The sequence below is a fragment of the Alexandromys fortis genome, unplaced genomic scaffold (genome assembly GCF_014885135.2).
Source record: "Alexandromys fortis isolate MF-2015 unplaced genomic scaffold, M_Fortis_MF-2015_v1.1 scaffold_14, whole genome shotgun sequence".
NCBI lineage: Eukaryota > Metazoa > Chordata > Mammalia > Rodentia > Cricetidae > Alexandromys > Alexandromys fortis.
Genome location: NW_026067910.1, coordinates 9,467,332 through 9,483,049, shown reverse-complemented (window position 1 = coordinate 9,483,049; position 15,718 = coordinate 9,467,332). Strand labels below are relative to the sequence as shown.

Below are 15,718 nucleotides of genomic sequence, written 5' to 3'. Positions count from 1 at the left end.
CCCTTTGCATTTATCTTACTCGAGAGAGCTCCCTCTTAATTAGACAATAGCGCTTCTTGACATGATATGTGCTTCTCTGCCTACCCCGATGAAAGATCACACCATTATCACATGTACCTATGTGAGGCATTCTGCTTGCTGCTTATGAAGTTATTAGCAAATTTAAACATAGTGTGAACTTCCATTCAGGTGGAATGGAAGTTTAGCCTTTAGTGTATGAAACATCTGCTTTAACACTGAATCCAAGAATTTCAACTCTGTTGGAGGAAGTTGTTTAAAAAGCACAGTATATTTATTATAATTTATAACAATTGGTTCTTTCATATCTTCTAAAAGTCTGTGCTGAGAGCACTGTTCCTGAGAGTTTCTATTTGCTGTCCTAATGTTGACTGGTAGAGTGTATACCACTTAATGCTTCTGATCGTGTTTAGTCCCTAATATATTCTTTAATTTAGAAGTGAATAACCAAAGATCATGGGAGCATTAATATCTCAGGACCTGCATTATTAATTTAATCCTTAAAACTTCATTTATCAGTTCTATATATCATGTAAGTCTGATACACCTTCATCAGTATAAACTGCATACCACCCTAGCACCCTTTGAGAGTGTGAGTCATCAGGATTGCCATGAGTTTGAGACCAGCCTGTGGGATACACAATAAGTTCTAGGCCAGTCTGGGTTAAGTGTGAGGCTCTGTCTCAGAAATAAACAAGCAATCAAAACAGAACTATAAAAGAAGCCTGTATATGACCAGTGCACTTATTTAATAAGGTATTGTTTTTGAACAGTGACATTATTCTTTTTAATAATGTAGAAAGCCTCTCAGCAGCTCTTGGGCATGAGCTAATCACTTGTCTTAAGTGCCTATCACTGCTTGCTGATTATTTACTGCTTTATTGCTAATTATAAAATATAAAAACAGGTATAAGTAACTAAATAGGTATACATGATTAAGTCATTATTAGGGTATAGATTTTGTGTTTCAAAGCTTACTCATTTTGATCTAATTAGGAGCAGCGCTTTTTGAAGCTGTGTATTTTTCAGCACAAGAGGGTTTGCTTGTTAGTGAAGGACTTGTGGGAAGGTTGCTAAATGAAATATACAGATCTCTAGAGTGAAAATAATAGGCTCAAACTTGAGCACGACGAACTAAATGTGGTTAGGAAAGTGCATTTGCTGATTGGAGTTTCTTCTAAGAGTAACTGCAGCGGGAAAGGAAACAGAAATGGAATTTACATTCTTGTTTTAAGTAAGCAGTGTAAAATCACATTCCAATTAACTTTCCAACAGTTTTATCCTTTGCTAGAAAATTTATCTTACTGTATTTTCTGCCCATTCTTGGCTTATAAGACACCATGTGTCTTTAATGGTGCATCTCTCTTCCTTGGGGGCACCATCCTGCACGGCACTGATTATTCACAGCGCTGTGTCAGGGAGCAGGCTGACTTGACTGACCCTCCTGTATAGAGTGCACGCCACTCCATTTGGCGGTTATCATCATCATCATCATCATCATCATCATCATCATCATCATCATCATCATTATCATTTGTTCCTTTACTTTCATTTTGAAACCAAGACTCCAGAAAGCTCTTTCATGTGTTATGACACAGTACTTTCTGAAACTGTAAGATTATACACCGAAATCAGATCTTCCAGAGGTGTAACAAAAATATAGTATTTGTAATCACTGTTTGTGCTTGAGGATGTGTGCGGAGCTTTCATCTAATGGCAGATAGAGGAATTCAGGAGTGATGGAGTGAATGCCTTCACTGTATTGAATCACTCAGAAACACTTCAGACAGGGTCTAAAGCAATCCTGCTGCCTCGACCTGCCAAGTGCTAAGATTTTTTCTTCATGTTACCATGCCTGGCTTTAAAACCACTTTGATTCTTCAGCTATTTTTTTCTTCTCTCTCTCTCTCTCTCTCTCTCTCTCTCTCTCTCTCTCTCTCTCTCTCTCTCTCTCTTTTTCTCTCTCTCTCTCTCTGTGTAGTGAAAACAAATACTGCAAGGCCAGAAGAGTTGCTAAAATAGTGTCTTTGAATAAAATAGTCGATCATTTAGAAATCATTCTTAGTTTTAATTCCATAGACATATGCAATCAATTATTTTGACTTGAATGTTTTTGATTCCTTTATTTTTCATGTAATTTAGATACCAGTAGAAATAATTTACTTCATATAAAATAATATTGTATTGCATGATAATGCCATTTGGCATAAGCTTAAGTGTGGTTAAATTGTTTTAGGAAAACTGTAGTACAGTTTGCACATTGAATGAGTGATGTTGCTTCTTTATGATCCTGAATGATATTTAAACATACAGATACCTAATAACGTAATTAAAAACTTAAAATTTCATTTGCCATCTGGTTAGCATTACTTAAAAAGGCACTGTGGTCATAGGATGAGATTTTTAAAAATGTGATCTTAATGACTGGAATTCAAAGGTCAGAAGTTGACATAATTAATAATATATAAGAAGCAAAAATTCAGTGATTCAGTCTGGTATGGATGACTTGTGTTTCCTCAGTAACCACACGATGATGTCAGAACCTTCTTTACCTCATAGTATGCCTGTATTACACATACAGTGTCTGAGAAATAGCCACGCTAAAATATGTTATCAGAGTGGACCCTAGTAAGAAGAGATTTGGATGAGACATCTACAGAGGGTGGTCACATGTGTGGCAGGGAGAAGAGCAGCATCTGTTGAAAAAACAGGAAGAGAAAGAAGGCTCCGAAGAAACCAGTCCAGTACCACTGTGACCTAGACTCTCCTTGAATACGATTACTTGTTTTCGCTGCTTAGTTTCCGCTTCTTTGTTATGGAAGGCCTAGCAGACAAATTAATAAATGTTAGCCATAGGAAAGCAGATCAGCATGCTAAATAAGAAGAAAAGCACCCTTTAGATTTAATACTGAAGATTTTAATGGACAAAGTGATAGAACAAAAAGAACACATCTGTCTGTATTCTTAATACTTATGTCAAGTTGAGATAGTCACCATTTCTGCTTCTTTCTCCTCTCTTAACCATAGTCATTGGAGGAGCCCAGGGCCTTGAACCTGAATCTCTCAGATCGTGCCTATGCCCAACCATGCTGTTCTCTCTGTGTGTCTTCCCTTGGGACATGTCTATCTTTTTGTGCACATTCCTCTTCCAAAAGAATACAAGGCACACTGGGTCAGAACTCACTCTGACATTCATTTGAAGTTGACTACCTTCATGATGACCTTACCCCCAAGTAAGGTCAGGTTCTGAGGTGGTGCCTTGCTGACTTTTTTTTTTTTTTTTTTTTGAGGAGAGATTGGGGTAGTTAATACATAACAATAATATACCGAATAAAGAGTTGAAAAGAAAGCCTTTTCGTAAAAGTCTCATTTTTTAATTATTCTCTGTGTTAGCTCCCAGTTCATATGCTCTTTGGTTCTGTTTATTTTAAATTGTTCTCTGATTCAGCAAGAGTCCATTTGCATATAAGATTTCACAGCCCGTCATCTGCATAATTATACACCTGTGATTACAGGTAGCATGGGGAAACAACGAACAGCTCTGAACTCAGGTAGCCTCTTAGCACTTGTGAGCAGAGAGTGACTGGCGTTTGGGAAAGAGGAGGACAGTATGTCAGAAGAAGCCATGTAGCAGTATGTGATTGAGCAGTTCAGACATCATCAGGTCCTCAGCTCCCGAATCAGGAGTCCACAAATCTTTTTACCCATGCAGCAAACAAGCAGGTTTTTAAGGCCACTAGTAGAATGCTTCTCTATTTTGATTAAATGCAAGGCTTTTTATTGGTGTCTTGTGTTACTGGTTACTACTTTTTGATAGGTAAGTGCTGCTTTTTATTCCTCTTAAATAAACTCCCCCCTCCCTTTTTTTCTTTAAGATTTGCCTGCAGTGGATAACTCAGTGTTTTTGGAATTACTTAGATTGGATTGAAATATGCCATTATATTGCTACTTGTGTTGTCCTTGGTCCTGATTATCAAGTGTATGTCTGCATAGCTGTTCTCAAGCATCTGCAGCGAGACATTCTTCAACATACCCAGACTCAAGATCTGCAAGTCTTTCTCAAGGTAAGTATGCTCATGTCTAAGTGGGCTGACGACGGAGGGGGACTTGATTGGGGGAGGGGGAGGGAAATGGGAGGTGGCAGTGGGGAAGAGACAGAAATCGTTAATAAATAAATAATTAATTAATTTAAAAAAGTTAATCACTAATTTGGGGCACTTCATCATTTTCTTAGGCATTCTTCAATTGCTGGGATAAGACACCTTAACCAAGACAATTTATAAAAAGTAGCAATTTTAATTTGGAGTTCACAGTCCCAAAAGGTTAGAGGCCATGACTATCATGGCAGGGAACATGGCAGCAGGCAGACAGGCATGGTACTGGGGCACTAGCTGAGAGCTTTCATGTTTATCCATAAGCAAGAAACAGAGAGAGCTAAGTGGAAATGAACAGTGACAAATGTCCATCAACAAGGCCACACCCCCAATCCTTCCCAAGCAGTTCTACCAACTGGGGACTAATCATTGAAATATAAGAGTCAATGCAGGTCATTCTCACCCAAACTAACACAATTATCAGATGCTTTTCTAGCCCCTCATCATCAAATCTGCTCTGAGTAGTAGATATTATTGTTTTCACTTTTGAAGTGAGGAAAGTGAGCAGGGAATTAAGTTGCTTAAAGCCTAAATTCTGTCCTACTAGAGGAGAGAAGGATCCAAAGCTTTAAGTTAGCCAGTTTATTGCTGCATCATATTTGATCAACAAATGCTCAGTTTATTTTGTTCAAAAGGTTGATAATTGTAGCATGAGGGCCTGCCATTCTGTAACATGAGGGCCAGCTTGTTGGGGTTTCTGTCCCACCTGGTACCCCACAGCTGGCAAGTCCCAAAGAAAATCATACAGAGCTCTCCATAAGTTATAAAACTAATTGGCCTATTAGCTCAGGCTACTTATTAGCTCTTGTAGCTTATATTAACCCATTGTTCTTATCTATGTTAGCCACATGGCTTGGTACCTTTCTCAGCTGGGTAGATTACATTTTGCTTCTTGGTGGTCTGGGCAGGAATGGGAGGAATGGGCTTCCTCCTTCCTAGCATTCTGTTCTCATCGTCCCACCTCTACTTCCTGTCTGGTTGACCCACCTATACTTCCTGCTTGGCCAATCAGCATTTATTTAAAATGTGATTGACAGAATACAGACAATTCTCTTACACCAGATAATTATAAATTTATTGTTCCAGAATATTTTTTCTAAATATCCCATTTTTATAAAATGTTTATATAAAATTTTTATAATAAAAATCAATAAAAAAGAGCAATAAAAATAAATAAATAAAAGGCAAAAATGTTTGCATTATTCTTTCACTGCATTCACAATAGTAGAATATCTGATAGTAACCTTAAATAAAATAACTTTGCTTACTTTCTACATTACAGTGTAATGTATTTGAAGTTTAGGCGATTAGTAGGCATGATATGTAAATACATTGCTATATGTAGTTCTTGTTGGACTTGTAAGAAATCCAGCTGTTGGTTTAATGCTGAAATCATAATTGAGTTTGACATTTTTCAGCGATTCATCTCCCCATTCATCTCACAGTCACAAAACATATTCATCCATCAAAATGTGAATGTTTTTGTAAATTAGTTTTTTTAATATTGGGTATTTGCCAGAATTAGTTTCCATTGAGTGATGTTTTTAAGATAATGCCCTTAATCACTTAACACTGCCAGCCAATCATTTCTGATTAAAACATTTTGAATTCAAAACATCTTAAACTATAAACATCACTGGAATGATAGTCTTAGAATCATTATTAAATAAAATGTTTGGCAGAAGAATACATACCGAAGGAACAATAAGACAGAGCTCCAAATAATGATTTGTGTGAGGTGATCCCGAGATTAGGCCATTTTAATAGGGATTATTCTGAAGACAACGTGGGCTCACAGGCAGTCAGGGACATTTCATCTGCTGTGGTAATGGGGTACTGGAATTTTAGGGTTTAATGTTTGTCTATATTCTTAAATCTGAATTTTCCCAGAACATAATTCTTTAAACTCCTTTGAGCTTAGTTTATTATATAAGTTTTATTACTATCTGAGATGTTTCTGTTCTTCCTTTTCCAACATGCCCCTTAGCTTCAAATTTTGACTCTTAGCTTTAAATAAATGGTCTGTCTAGGTTTGTGAAGGACTTTCAACACTTTCTCAATAAATATTTGTTGAAAAATAAGTATAAAAATCTCTTAGGTGAACAAACTAGTTTTATTTATACTGAGCCACAAACATCATTAAATTTTTGCAATGCTTCCTGCTGTCATCTCCAATGGAAGAATGTCTCTATGTGTCTTTGTTTAATGCTGGTGACTACTACAATGTCATCTTTCCCTGGACAATTGCAGTAGGGTCTAAATATGATGGCCATTTTAAAGGTGAACCTAACTTTATTGTGTGCTGGGCACAGTGCTCTCAGTTTAACCTAAAGGGTTTTAAATGGTGCAAAGGTTATCGTCTAATTCCTATTTAAAATTACTAGAATTTGAATTGAGTCTGTTAAATCCCAACTAAGACCTTGTTGGTAAGGAATTAACTTCAGCATGTGTCCTTGCGCTAACCTCACTTCAAAATTCTGTTATTTGCATTTTTCTGAGAGACTCGGAAAAGGTGTTTTTCTTGCTGGTACTGTGACTTCATTTTTGTTGTTGAACTTTCAGTGTATAGTTCTCAGAAGCCTTTTCTCTTTTGATGGGCATTTTATTCTTGCAGAATAGATTTTGGTGTAGTTTTCTTAAGAGTATGCATATGCATATATAATATTTGACCTCCATTAAGATCTATAGAAGCATCTTACTTGCAAAATATATGACTATATGTGCAAAAATTCTCACAGTTAACTATATATAGTCATATATAGCAACATGTGACTCAGACTTGCTGAAAGGGAGAAAAAACTTAATAGTATTTCTCCATAAAACAAGAAGCTACAGCTATGATAATATCCCTTATAATGACAGTTCCATCGTTTATTCCTTGGTTTGCATATCTGCTGGTACTACTTCTAAAGGGAAGTAAGTTGAACTAAAACAACTTCAAATTTTTATTTTGTAAATAAACCATATTTTATCTATAAAAGATAATGAAAGGGCAAAGTAATGGCTCAGCGTGCAACCTGAAAAGCTGAATTCAATCCCAGGAAGCACTGATAGTAGAAGGAGAGAACTGACTCCTGGCAATTGTCGTCTGTCCTCTGCATAGGTGTACACACACAGAATTGTAACTTAAGGAATAAAACGATGATGATTCAATGTGTAAAAATAAATAGAATGAGCATTTGACTGTTCTAAATGTTTCAGTTATTAAGGCACAGGTGAATTAGTGTTCAGAATACTGAGAACCTGAGATGTGTTTAATAACCCTCCAGTTATTGCCAGCTGTTCCAAGAACCTCTAGAAAACTATTTCTCTTAAATGTTGAAAATATGTGCTTCTTTTCTCAACTTAAGTTTCATGTATTGGTTGAAAGTAAGACCATGTCATGACAAAGCCTTGCTTTCCAAATGAAACTCTGTGTGAAATATGTTCTATAGAGAAAATATCAGCCCATCCATATTCATTCTAGCTTAGGCTCAAGATTTTAAATCAGACTGTTGAGAGTCTAGACTTCTTGCCTGAATTTCTAACAGCCCACTGGAGAGTTCTTGGTGATTCTGAATCGCTAAACTGAAAAGACAAGCAGAGGTGGGCTCAGATCAGACAGTGGAGAGTACCACTAGCTGTCAGCCCTGCTTCACTGTTGGATGGGGAGTTGTAGGGGTTGGATGGGGAGTTGTAGGGGGTCGGATGGATACTTGATATTCCTGTCCTCATTATATCACTAAACTGTCTGAGTCAGTAAATATCATGGATATGAACTAATGGAAGCCAAGTACTCGCTACATTTTTGTTCTTGCTTTGATTTTAGCTTTTTATTTTATTTATTTATTTTTAAGACAAGGAGTTACTACTTGGTCCTGGCTGACCAGGCTAGCCTTGAGCACTAGGATTAACGGCTTATACTTCTGTGCCTGGCTTGTTTTTTTTTTTTTTTTTTTTTTTTTTTAATATCCTTGTAGATAACAACTCAGTGTGGGCTAGATAATAGAACAGTCTTTAAGCGTGATGAATACAAACTCAGAGGCAGGTGTGGTGGTGCTTGCCCTTAATCCTAGCACTTGGGAAGCAGAGGGAGGTGGATCTCTGTGAGTTCAAGGCCAACCTGCTTTTGTGCATTCCAGGACAGACAAAGGTACACAGAGAAACCCTGTCTTGAAAAACCAAACAAAATAAAACAAAACAAAACAGAAAAACAAAACTCAGAAATTGGGGTTCAACCTGAAGACCAGAAAAGCAAAACAGCCAGCCACTGCCTCTTAACTCTATCTCAGTCCGATATGGTGATCCTGGTTCCGGGAATCTCAGAATAAGACTGTGAGTGAGAGTTGTCTCCTCCCATTTTATAATCCTTTCTAGTGCTGGGATTAAGGGTGTGCACCACTACCGCCTAGTTTCTATGCAAACTAGTGTGGCTAGTGGAATTAAAAGTGTGTTTTTGTTGCCTCATCTGCAAGACTGCCCAGTGTGGCTGTTTTACTTTTCTGATCTTCAGGCAAGCCTTATTTATTAAAATACAAATGAAATGCCACTATGACAGTCAAGTGTGTCAGCCTCACACTTTAGTGAGACGTCTTTTGAAGCTATGAGGAAGCACTCAGGCTCAGTTCTGAGACCTAGTGGTCTATATTTACTATATTTATCCCTTTATTTTATTCATTCATTATCAGTTTTCTCTTTGAGGATGCTAGGGATTTCAAACGTTTTTAATCTGAAATAGCCACTGGAAGTCTGTGAGTGGCACAATTCCAGAAAGAAAAACACCCAACAAAATTAAGTTCTTAAATTTCATAGCTAACTAGAAAATCTAAAACCATTTTCTCCTGTCAGAACATTTTGATTAGTGGATTTCTATATAATGAGTGTTAAAAAGCATCTCTGTACACATAGATTTGTTGGAATCTTTGTTTCTGGGTCCTGTGGTAAAGTCTGAGTGTCCCATGGACCGGCCTTGCACGTTCCTTCCCCTCTCACGAGCTCATAGACTGGAAAGGATTGTTAGCATCCATTTGTCCATGCACCCTGGGGACAAACTTCACTGAAATGCCAAGGCAAGGGGAAGACTACCTTCCATTGGAAACCAGGCTGTGAAAGCTCAGCATACTTAATTAAAAATTCTGCACTGAATCCTGCATATAATAGAAAATAATTTATAATTATGAGAAAAATCAGATTGATTTTAACTCAATCAGTAACTTGTTGAGAGGGATGTTTTGTTGGTGGCTGCAGCTGCTGTTATCAGAAGGTGATGACAGGGTAGAAAATGGAGAATAGACAGAAAAAGTGATAAAATACTATTATTAAAGCAGCTCAGCCCAGGGAATAAATAAAGCCTGCCTCATTTAGCATCAGGTGTGCTTTCAGATGGTGTCTACATTGCTGTTTGTCACTTGAAGACACGAGTTTTGTCCCTCCTTCACCTTGTTAGCTTGGGTTCATTGTTTAATCTCTTCATACCACAGTTTTCTTATCTGTGCAGTTGGGGATGAGGCAATAACTATTGTATGGAAGTATTGAGCAGTTACGTGAGATACCTCAAAAATACTTCTAGAACATTGACTGACACATAGCAAGTGCACCAGAAAACTAATGATTGGGGTTCTATGACTCCACACCAGCCCCCTTTGTTCTTATTTCTCTGTTAGTAAACAGATGTTTAGGAAAAATCTGCAGTAAAGAAGACATTATTCTTTGGAATCTTTGGTAACCTTTCGTGTGCTTTTTGTCTCGTAGGTTTTTTTTTTTTTAACCTGTGTGTTTTGTACCAAGTACTTGTGTCATCTTGGCATATGACATCACATTAAGGCCTGCTGTGTATATGACTGTCCCATCTTTGTCAGAAACACTGTAAAGCTGCATGCAGTCAGGGCCGTTCCCTCATTTACCCATCCAGAACTGTCATCTCTGTTATCATCACATGTATCTTTCATGTTCATATATGCAGGAAGCACATGTCTTCTCCTAAGCCTTGAGTAACGAGTTCTCTCCAGAAATACTCACCTCAGCTGCCTGGCTATTTGGATCATATATTTGAACTTCTTCTCAGACCCGTAAAAAATATACATAACACAGGCATGGGTTTTCTGCAGATTCTCTTGCCTCTTTCTCCCTTGTAGCTGTAGGGGTACTGGATTGCAGGTTTGCCACCACACGCAGCTTTTACCTGGGTTCCAGAAGTTGAACTTGGGTCATCAGATTTGTGTGGCAAGTATCTTTACCCACTGATCCATCTCTCTAGCCCCATGTGTTTGTATATTTTAATAATAACTATTAAAACTGAACAAAACACTCCTCTTAAATGCTTTTTATGGAGTCTGGCATTAATGCAAATCATTTAAGTAATCTTGGCTAAATTTTACAGTTTTAGTACATCACCATTCTTCCACTTTAACCCACCCAAGATTTTTTTCTCTATAAATTAATTTTTGAAAAGTTACCATAACCTTGCAAACACATTAATAATCAAATTCTGGGAGCAAATAGATTCAGTGATAAAAATCATACTGTACCTTGTGTCTACTTAACACTAAATCAAAATATTATGCTTAGTGGAATTTTTGGTTGCTGAAAATATTTTTGACAAGTAAGTCTCTGGTATCTTTGAAAATTATAATTGATAACAAAGAGCTTTTAGAAACGCAGGTTACCTTCCCTTCCCTCATAGGCATATCCCAGAGGATTTGAAAGAAAAGACAGTGATATCTGATTATCTGTGATGGGAGGTTCTTATATTTTTGCCAAGGACTTGAGGAGCAAAAGCTGAAGTCAATAATCCTTGATGTATTGCCCTCACATTTTGCTGTGTGTGATGTGTGCTCAGGAGAGCGTATCTCAACTATTTTAAAGACTGTCGGTTGACACTCTTATGACCACCATTAATGCTCTAAGCCCTTACTGAATGTGAGACCATGGGCAAAGGACTTTAGAGGTATTGGCTATTCATTCTTTGACTTATTCCAGTACTTTCTCTGTAACAGCTGTATCCCAAGCACTGCTGTAGTCGCATGATAGAATGTCTGTGTCCCACATGATTCTTAAATTCTGCTATGAGAAACAGTGTAGATAGTACTTCCGACATAATTCTTCTTACTGAAAGACACTGTGGCACGGTGAGGGAGTCAGAGGCATTGTTTGGACCACACCAAAGGATATGAAGGGCTATGAATGCCTTAGAAGAAAAACCTTATGAAGAATCCTGGGGGGAAAACCTTCATAAAAGCTTAGAGGGGCAGCTGCAAAGCGCAGAGGCAAGAATCCCCATAGAGCAGTAGTTCTCAACCTTCCTAATGCTGTGACCTTTAATATAATTCCTTATGTTGTGGTGACCCCCATCCTTAAAATTATTTTTGTTGATACTTCAGAAATGCAGTTTTTCTACTGTTATAAATAATAATGTAAATATCTGATATTCAGCATCCCTGTGCTCCCCATTGGCACATGAACATTGGCACGTGAAAAATCAAGATTTATAGTCAGTAAGCTTACATAAGTTTGTAATCTGAGAATTAATGTGGAGAGGTTTTGAATCTTTCTTGGCTGAACCTAAATCCTATTAACTCAAATTGTTCCTGGTTAACTAGTATAGTTATATTTCAAACAGTATTCTACATTTACTGGATCCTGATCAAATGTTCTAAAAAAAAATAGAAGATAGAATTGAACTTTTATGTCTGAAGGAAAGAAAGAAGCTGTGTTTATATTATATCATGTGATAGCACACACAGCGCTGTGGTTAGGAATGTTAACTTCTAATACTGTTTGGTAATTCAACGTCTAAAATCCAGAGTTGATGAAAGCAATCATTGAAAGCAAACTGATAAAAAAGCATTCTCTCAGTGAACTTTGTAAACCAAATTTAAATTATTGCAGTACAACCTATTAAAGTGTTTACTTGAGCAACTGTTTCACTATTGTTACAAAAACATTAAAACTTTTTTTTAAAAAAATCTGTTTTTTTTTTTTTAAAAAAACACTTTATAACATGCTTCCCGATTCTTAGAACAGGGTGGTTCCAATATACTTAGCTCTGCAAAAGAAACTGTAGTGAAACCATGCTTTGCGGAAATGGTCAGTCACAACTCGAATGATAGCCTAATAATCTAAATGGCCATAATAGCAAGTAAGATTATCCTGAGAAGAGGGCTAGAGAATCTCTAGGAAGAGATGAAAGATATTCTACTTTAAATATTAAAAGTGAAACTTGGGTGCTTTACATTTTTATTCAGAAATAAAATTGCCTGCCAATTTTTTTTAAAACAATGAACAATACAATTTACACAATTGCATTTAAAATGTATATTTAAATTTTTCCTTTATAATGTGTCGTTTCAGTAACCTTTTATGCTAATATTATGATATCTCTTCAGCATAGTTACTAAAATATATTCTTTTAACCTTAAAATTTATATCTAAAACAGGAACCAGATTTTGGAAAAAAAATTAAAATAGAAATACATTTAAGCCAAGTAATTAACTGTGGCTTCCCAATGTAGCTTTATGTTTAAATGAAAGTAGAATAATTAAAAGATGTTAAGTAGTTTTTCCTTATTTTTTGCCAGGAAAGTATTATTAGAGCCATTGTTCAAGCACTGCTATTTCTCATTGTTAAATTGCATTTGATGAATAATAAGCTTTTATTTGAAAATCATGAATGCATCCTGTAACAGTTCTCACAGCATTGAAATTTCTCTGTTAGGGAAGCTGTTGCTATAATTGCCTTCCAACTTAAGGTTACTTTTAGAGTAGAAATGATCAAAGCCAAGTCACTCACATATACTTTAAAGAAAATGCTTAAGTTTGTAAGAGTTCTATCATTACAACAATAGCTTTTTAAGATGAATTCTGGTACAGTAAGGTTGATCTTATTTTTATCCTTTTCCCCCTGGTGAACAAGTACTTTTGATAGACAGAAATTTACATAGACCCAATATTCTGCCATTAATCAAGTGAACATCTGTTTGTTTTGTTTTCTTTGTTGAGTCGGGGCTTCACCATGTTGCCCAGGTGACACTGAATCTACTATCCTCTTGGGACAGTCTGTCAAGGACAAGGATTACAAGTGTGTGTGACCAAGCCCCCTGGAACCTTTTCTGTTTGGTTCAGTTGTATGCTGAATAATTTGTGTCAACTTAGCCCAAGCCAGAGTCATGGGTGGAAGGAGCCTCAATTGAGAAAATGCCTCCATAAGATCCAGATGCAAGGCATTTTCTTAATTAGTGACCAATGAGGAAGGACCCAGCCCCACTGTGGGTGGTGCCATCCCTGGGCTGGTGGTTCTGGGTTCTATAAGAAAGCAGGCTGAATAAGCCCTGTGAGCAAACAAGTCAGTAGGCAGCACCCCTCCATGGCCTATGCATCAGCTCCTGCCTCTGGGTTTCTGCCCTGTTTGAGTTCCTGTCCTGACTTCCTTCAGTGATGAACAGCAATCCTGAACTATAATCCAAATAAACCCTTTCTTTCCCAAGTTGCTTTGGGTGTGGTATTTTATTGCAGCGACAGTAACCCTAAGATAGTTGCACATTTATCAATGGGAGTACATGGTTTGCGTTGGCTTTTAACGTCTAGGATACAGTTCTTACTTCAGTCACTCTGGTGTTTGGTGTGCACAGCCAAGAGCTTACACATGCTAGTAGAATGTTCGAGTGAACAGTGAGAGAATGGATGAGACAGTCCTTCACCTTACAGTGAAAAGTGGAATTCACACGCTTGAGTTGCATGGGTTAAGGGTGGATTCCTCAGTAAACACCATTTAGTTTCTTCAGCATCTGTCAACCCTGCTGAGCAGTAATGATGTTTTAGATTGTCTATATCTTTTTTACAAATGGTGTAGATTTTGAGGGCCATGTGGCTCACTACTAATAAAGTTATACATAACTACATGCATGCTGTGAACTATTACTCATAAGTGAATATATATGAGGTTATATATATATATAAAATATGAGTACATATGAAGCTTTAAAAATCATCCTTTATGTGAAAAATTGTATGTATTTTTAGCTACCTCACATTGATGCGTCTCTTCTATCACTTGCTAACAAACATTGCCTTTCATTCTTTGGGACTGCTATTGTGTTTATGTTATTTATTTTTCATCTTTAAATTATAAACTTGTGAGGGCACGAATTGTCCAAAATTTTTATATCCTCAAAAGCTAACATAGTTATGTTGAATTGAGACTAGCTATTTTGAAGATTTTTAAAAAATCTTTCAGATAGACACTCTGTTAGATAATATTTGAGAGTGTTGAAAGGCATAGTCAAACGTCCCCAGAGACTTAAAATAATAAATAGATGTTCATGCTGCTTATTCTTGAGTGCTCGATCGGGACACTAACCATTAGAGCAAAAGTGCCTGCTCACATGCACAGTGCCAGCGTTGTGAACCACAGGCTGATGGGGGGTTTTATGAGCAGTGGCTGCAGCACAGATTCCGTGTACATCACAGCATCACAGAGAGAGTTGAGAGCCATTACTAGTTACGTAGTTAACTATTGAAATGGACGTAATTTGTTAGGAAGAGCTGCTGCTATTGCTGCTGCTGCTGTTAGTGGGAAAGCACTTTTGTTTTTTAAAATAACCTTGCCCCACAAGGCCATGATTCATTCCTGACAGGTACAGACACGGCTCCCCAAATGAAAAGCAATTATACACTTACTAGCTATGTAAACTGCCCCAGCATCTACAGCTGAAAACAAATGAAACTCCAGCTACTTAAACATTATTCACTTGGAACTGTGTATCTTTCTCTAAGCAAATGAACTTCCCTTCCTATTTTCCTGGCAGGAAGAAGCACTCCGTGGGTTTCGAGTGAGCAACTACTTTGAATACATGGAGACTCTGGAGCAAAACTACCGACCAGTGCTGCTGAGAGACATGCGCAGTCTGAGGGTGCAGAGCACATAAATGACGAGGGCTGCCCTAACTTTATGTTGTATTCATTTTTAAGGGAGACATGGCGGTGTGATTGCATCCTGTCTACATCGGCAGCATGTGCTTTGTGTGTCCAGGCATTGTCAGTCAGTATCGAGGTTTGGAACACAATATATTCATGTTGCTCTCGGCTCAGTTTGTGAAATGAAGTTAGTTCATTTTTGCAAGGTTTTCGTTCTTTAAATTTGTAGGAGCAGTCCTAGCTTTTAGTTTGTGTTTGACTTAAAAAAGGATCAAAGACCTTAATGTAAAACCTAAAAATCCAAAACTGCTAGAGGAAAACGGGGAAAACACTTGATTTGAAAGAGGCAGTGGCTTCTGAATAAGATCCTAGGAACTCAGGGAATGAAAGCAAGCAGAGACAATTGTACTACACACTTGTAAAGTAGAAGAAAAGGAAGGCAGGGTACAAATCGGGGAAAAGAGTTGTCATGACTCACCTGAGAAGGGCGAATATCTAGAATATATGCCGAAATAAATAAACTACAAAATAGTAAAAGAACAAAAAGACTCCAGTCAGCAACTGGGCAGGAAGTGAGCAGACACTTCAGATGGTGAAGCACCCATTAAAAATGGTACATGAAGAAAGGCTCACTACCTATATATCCATAAGGAAAA

At 37.3% G+C, this 15,718-nt stretch overlaps 1 protein-coding gene across 1 annotated transcript in view; it reads left to right on the top strand.

Moving 5' to 3' along the window:
- The window catches only part of Tbc1d32 (TBC1 domain family member 32), a 172,757-nt gene extending 157,522 nt beyond the window's left edge, over positions 1 to 15,235 (top strand). Inside the window, exons 32-33 of the mRNA XM_050138090.1 lie at positions 3,894 to 4,082; positions 14,954 to 15,235. Coding sequence (XP_049994047.1) covers positions 3,894 to 4,082; positions 14,954 to 15,073 — 309 coding nt within the window. The 3' untranslated portion in view covers positions 15,074 to 15,235. The remainder of the gene's footprint in view (positions 1 to 3,893; positions 4,083 to 14,953) is intronic.
- The last annotated feature ends 483 nt before the right edge of the window (positions 15,236 to 15,718 follow it).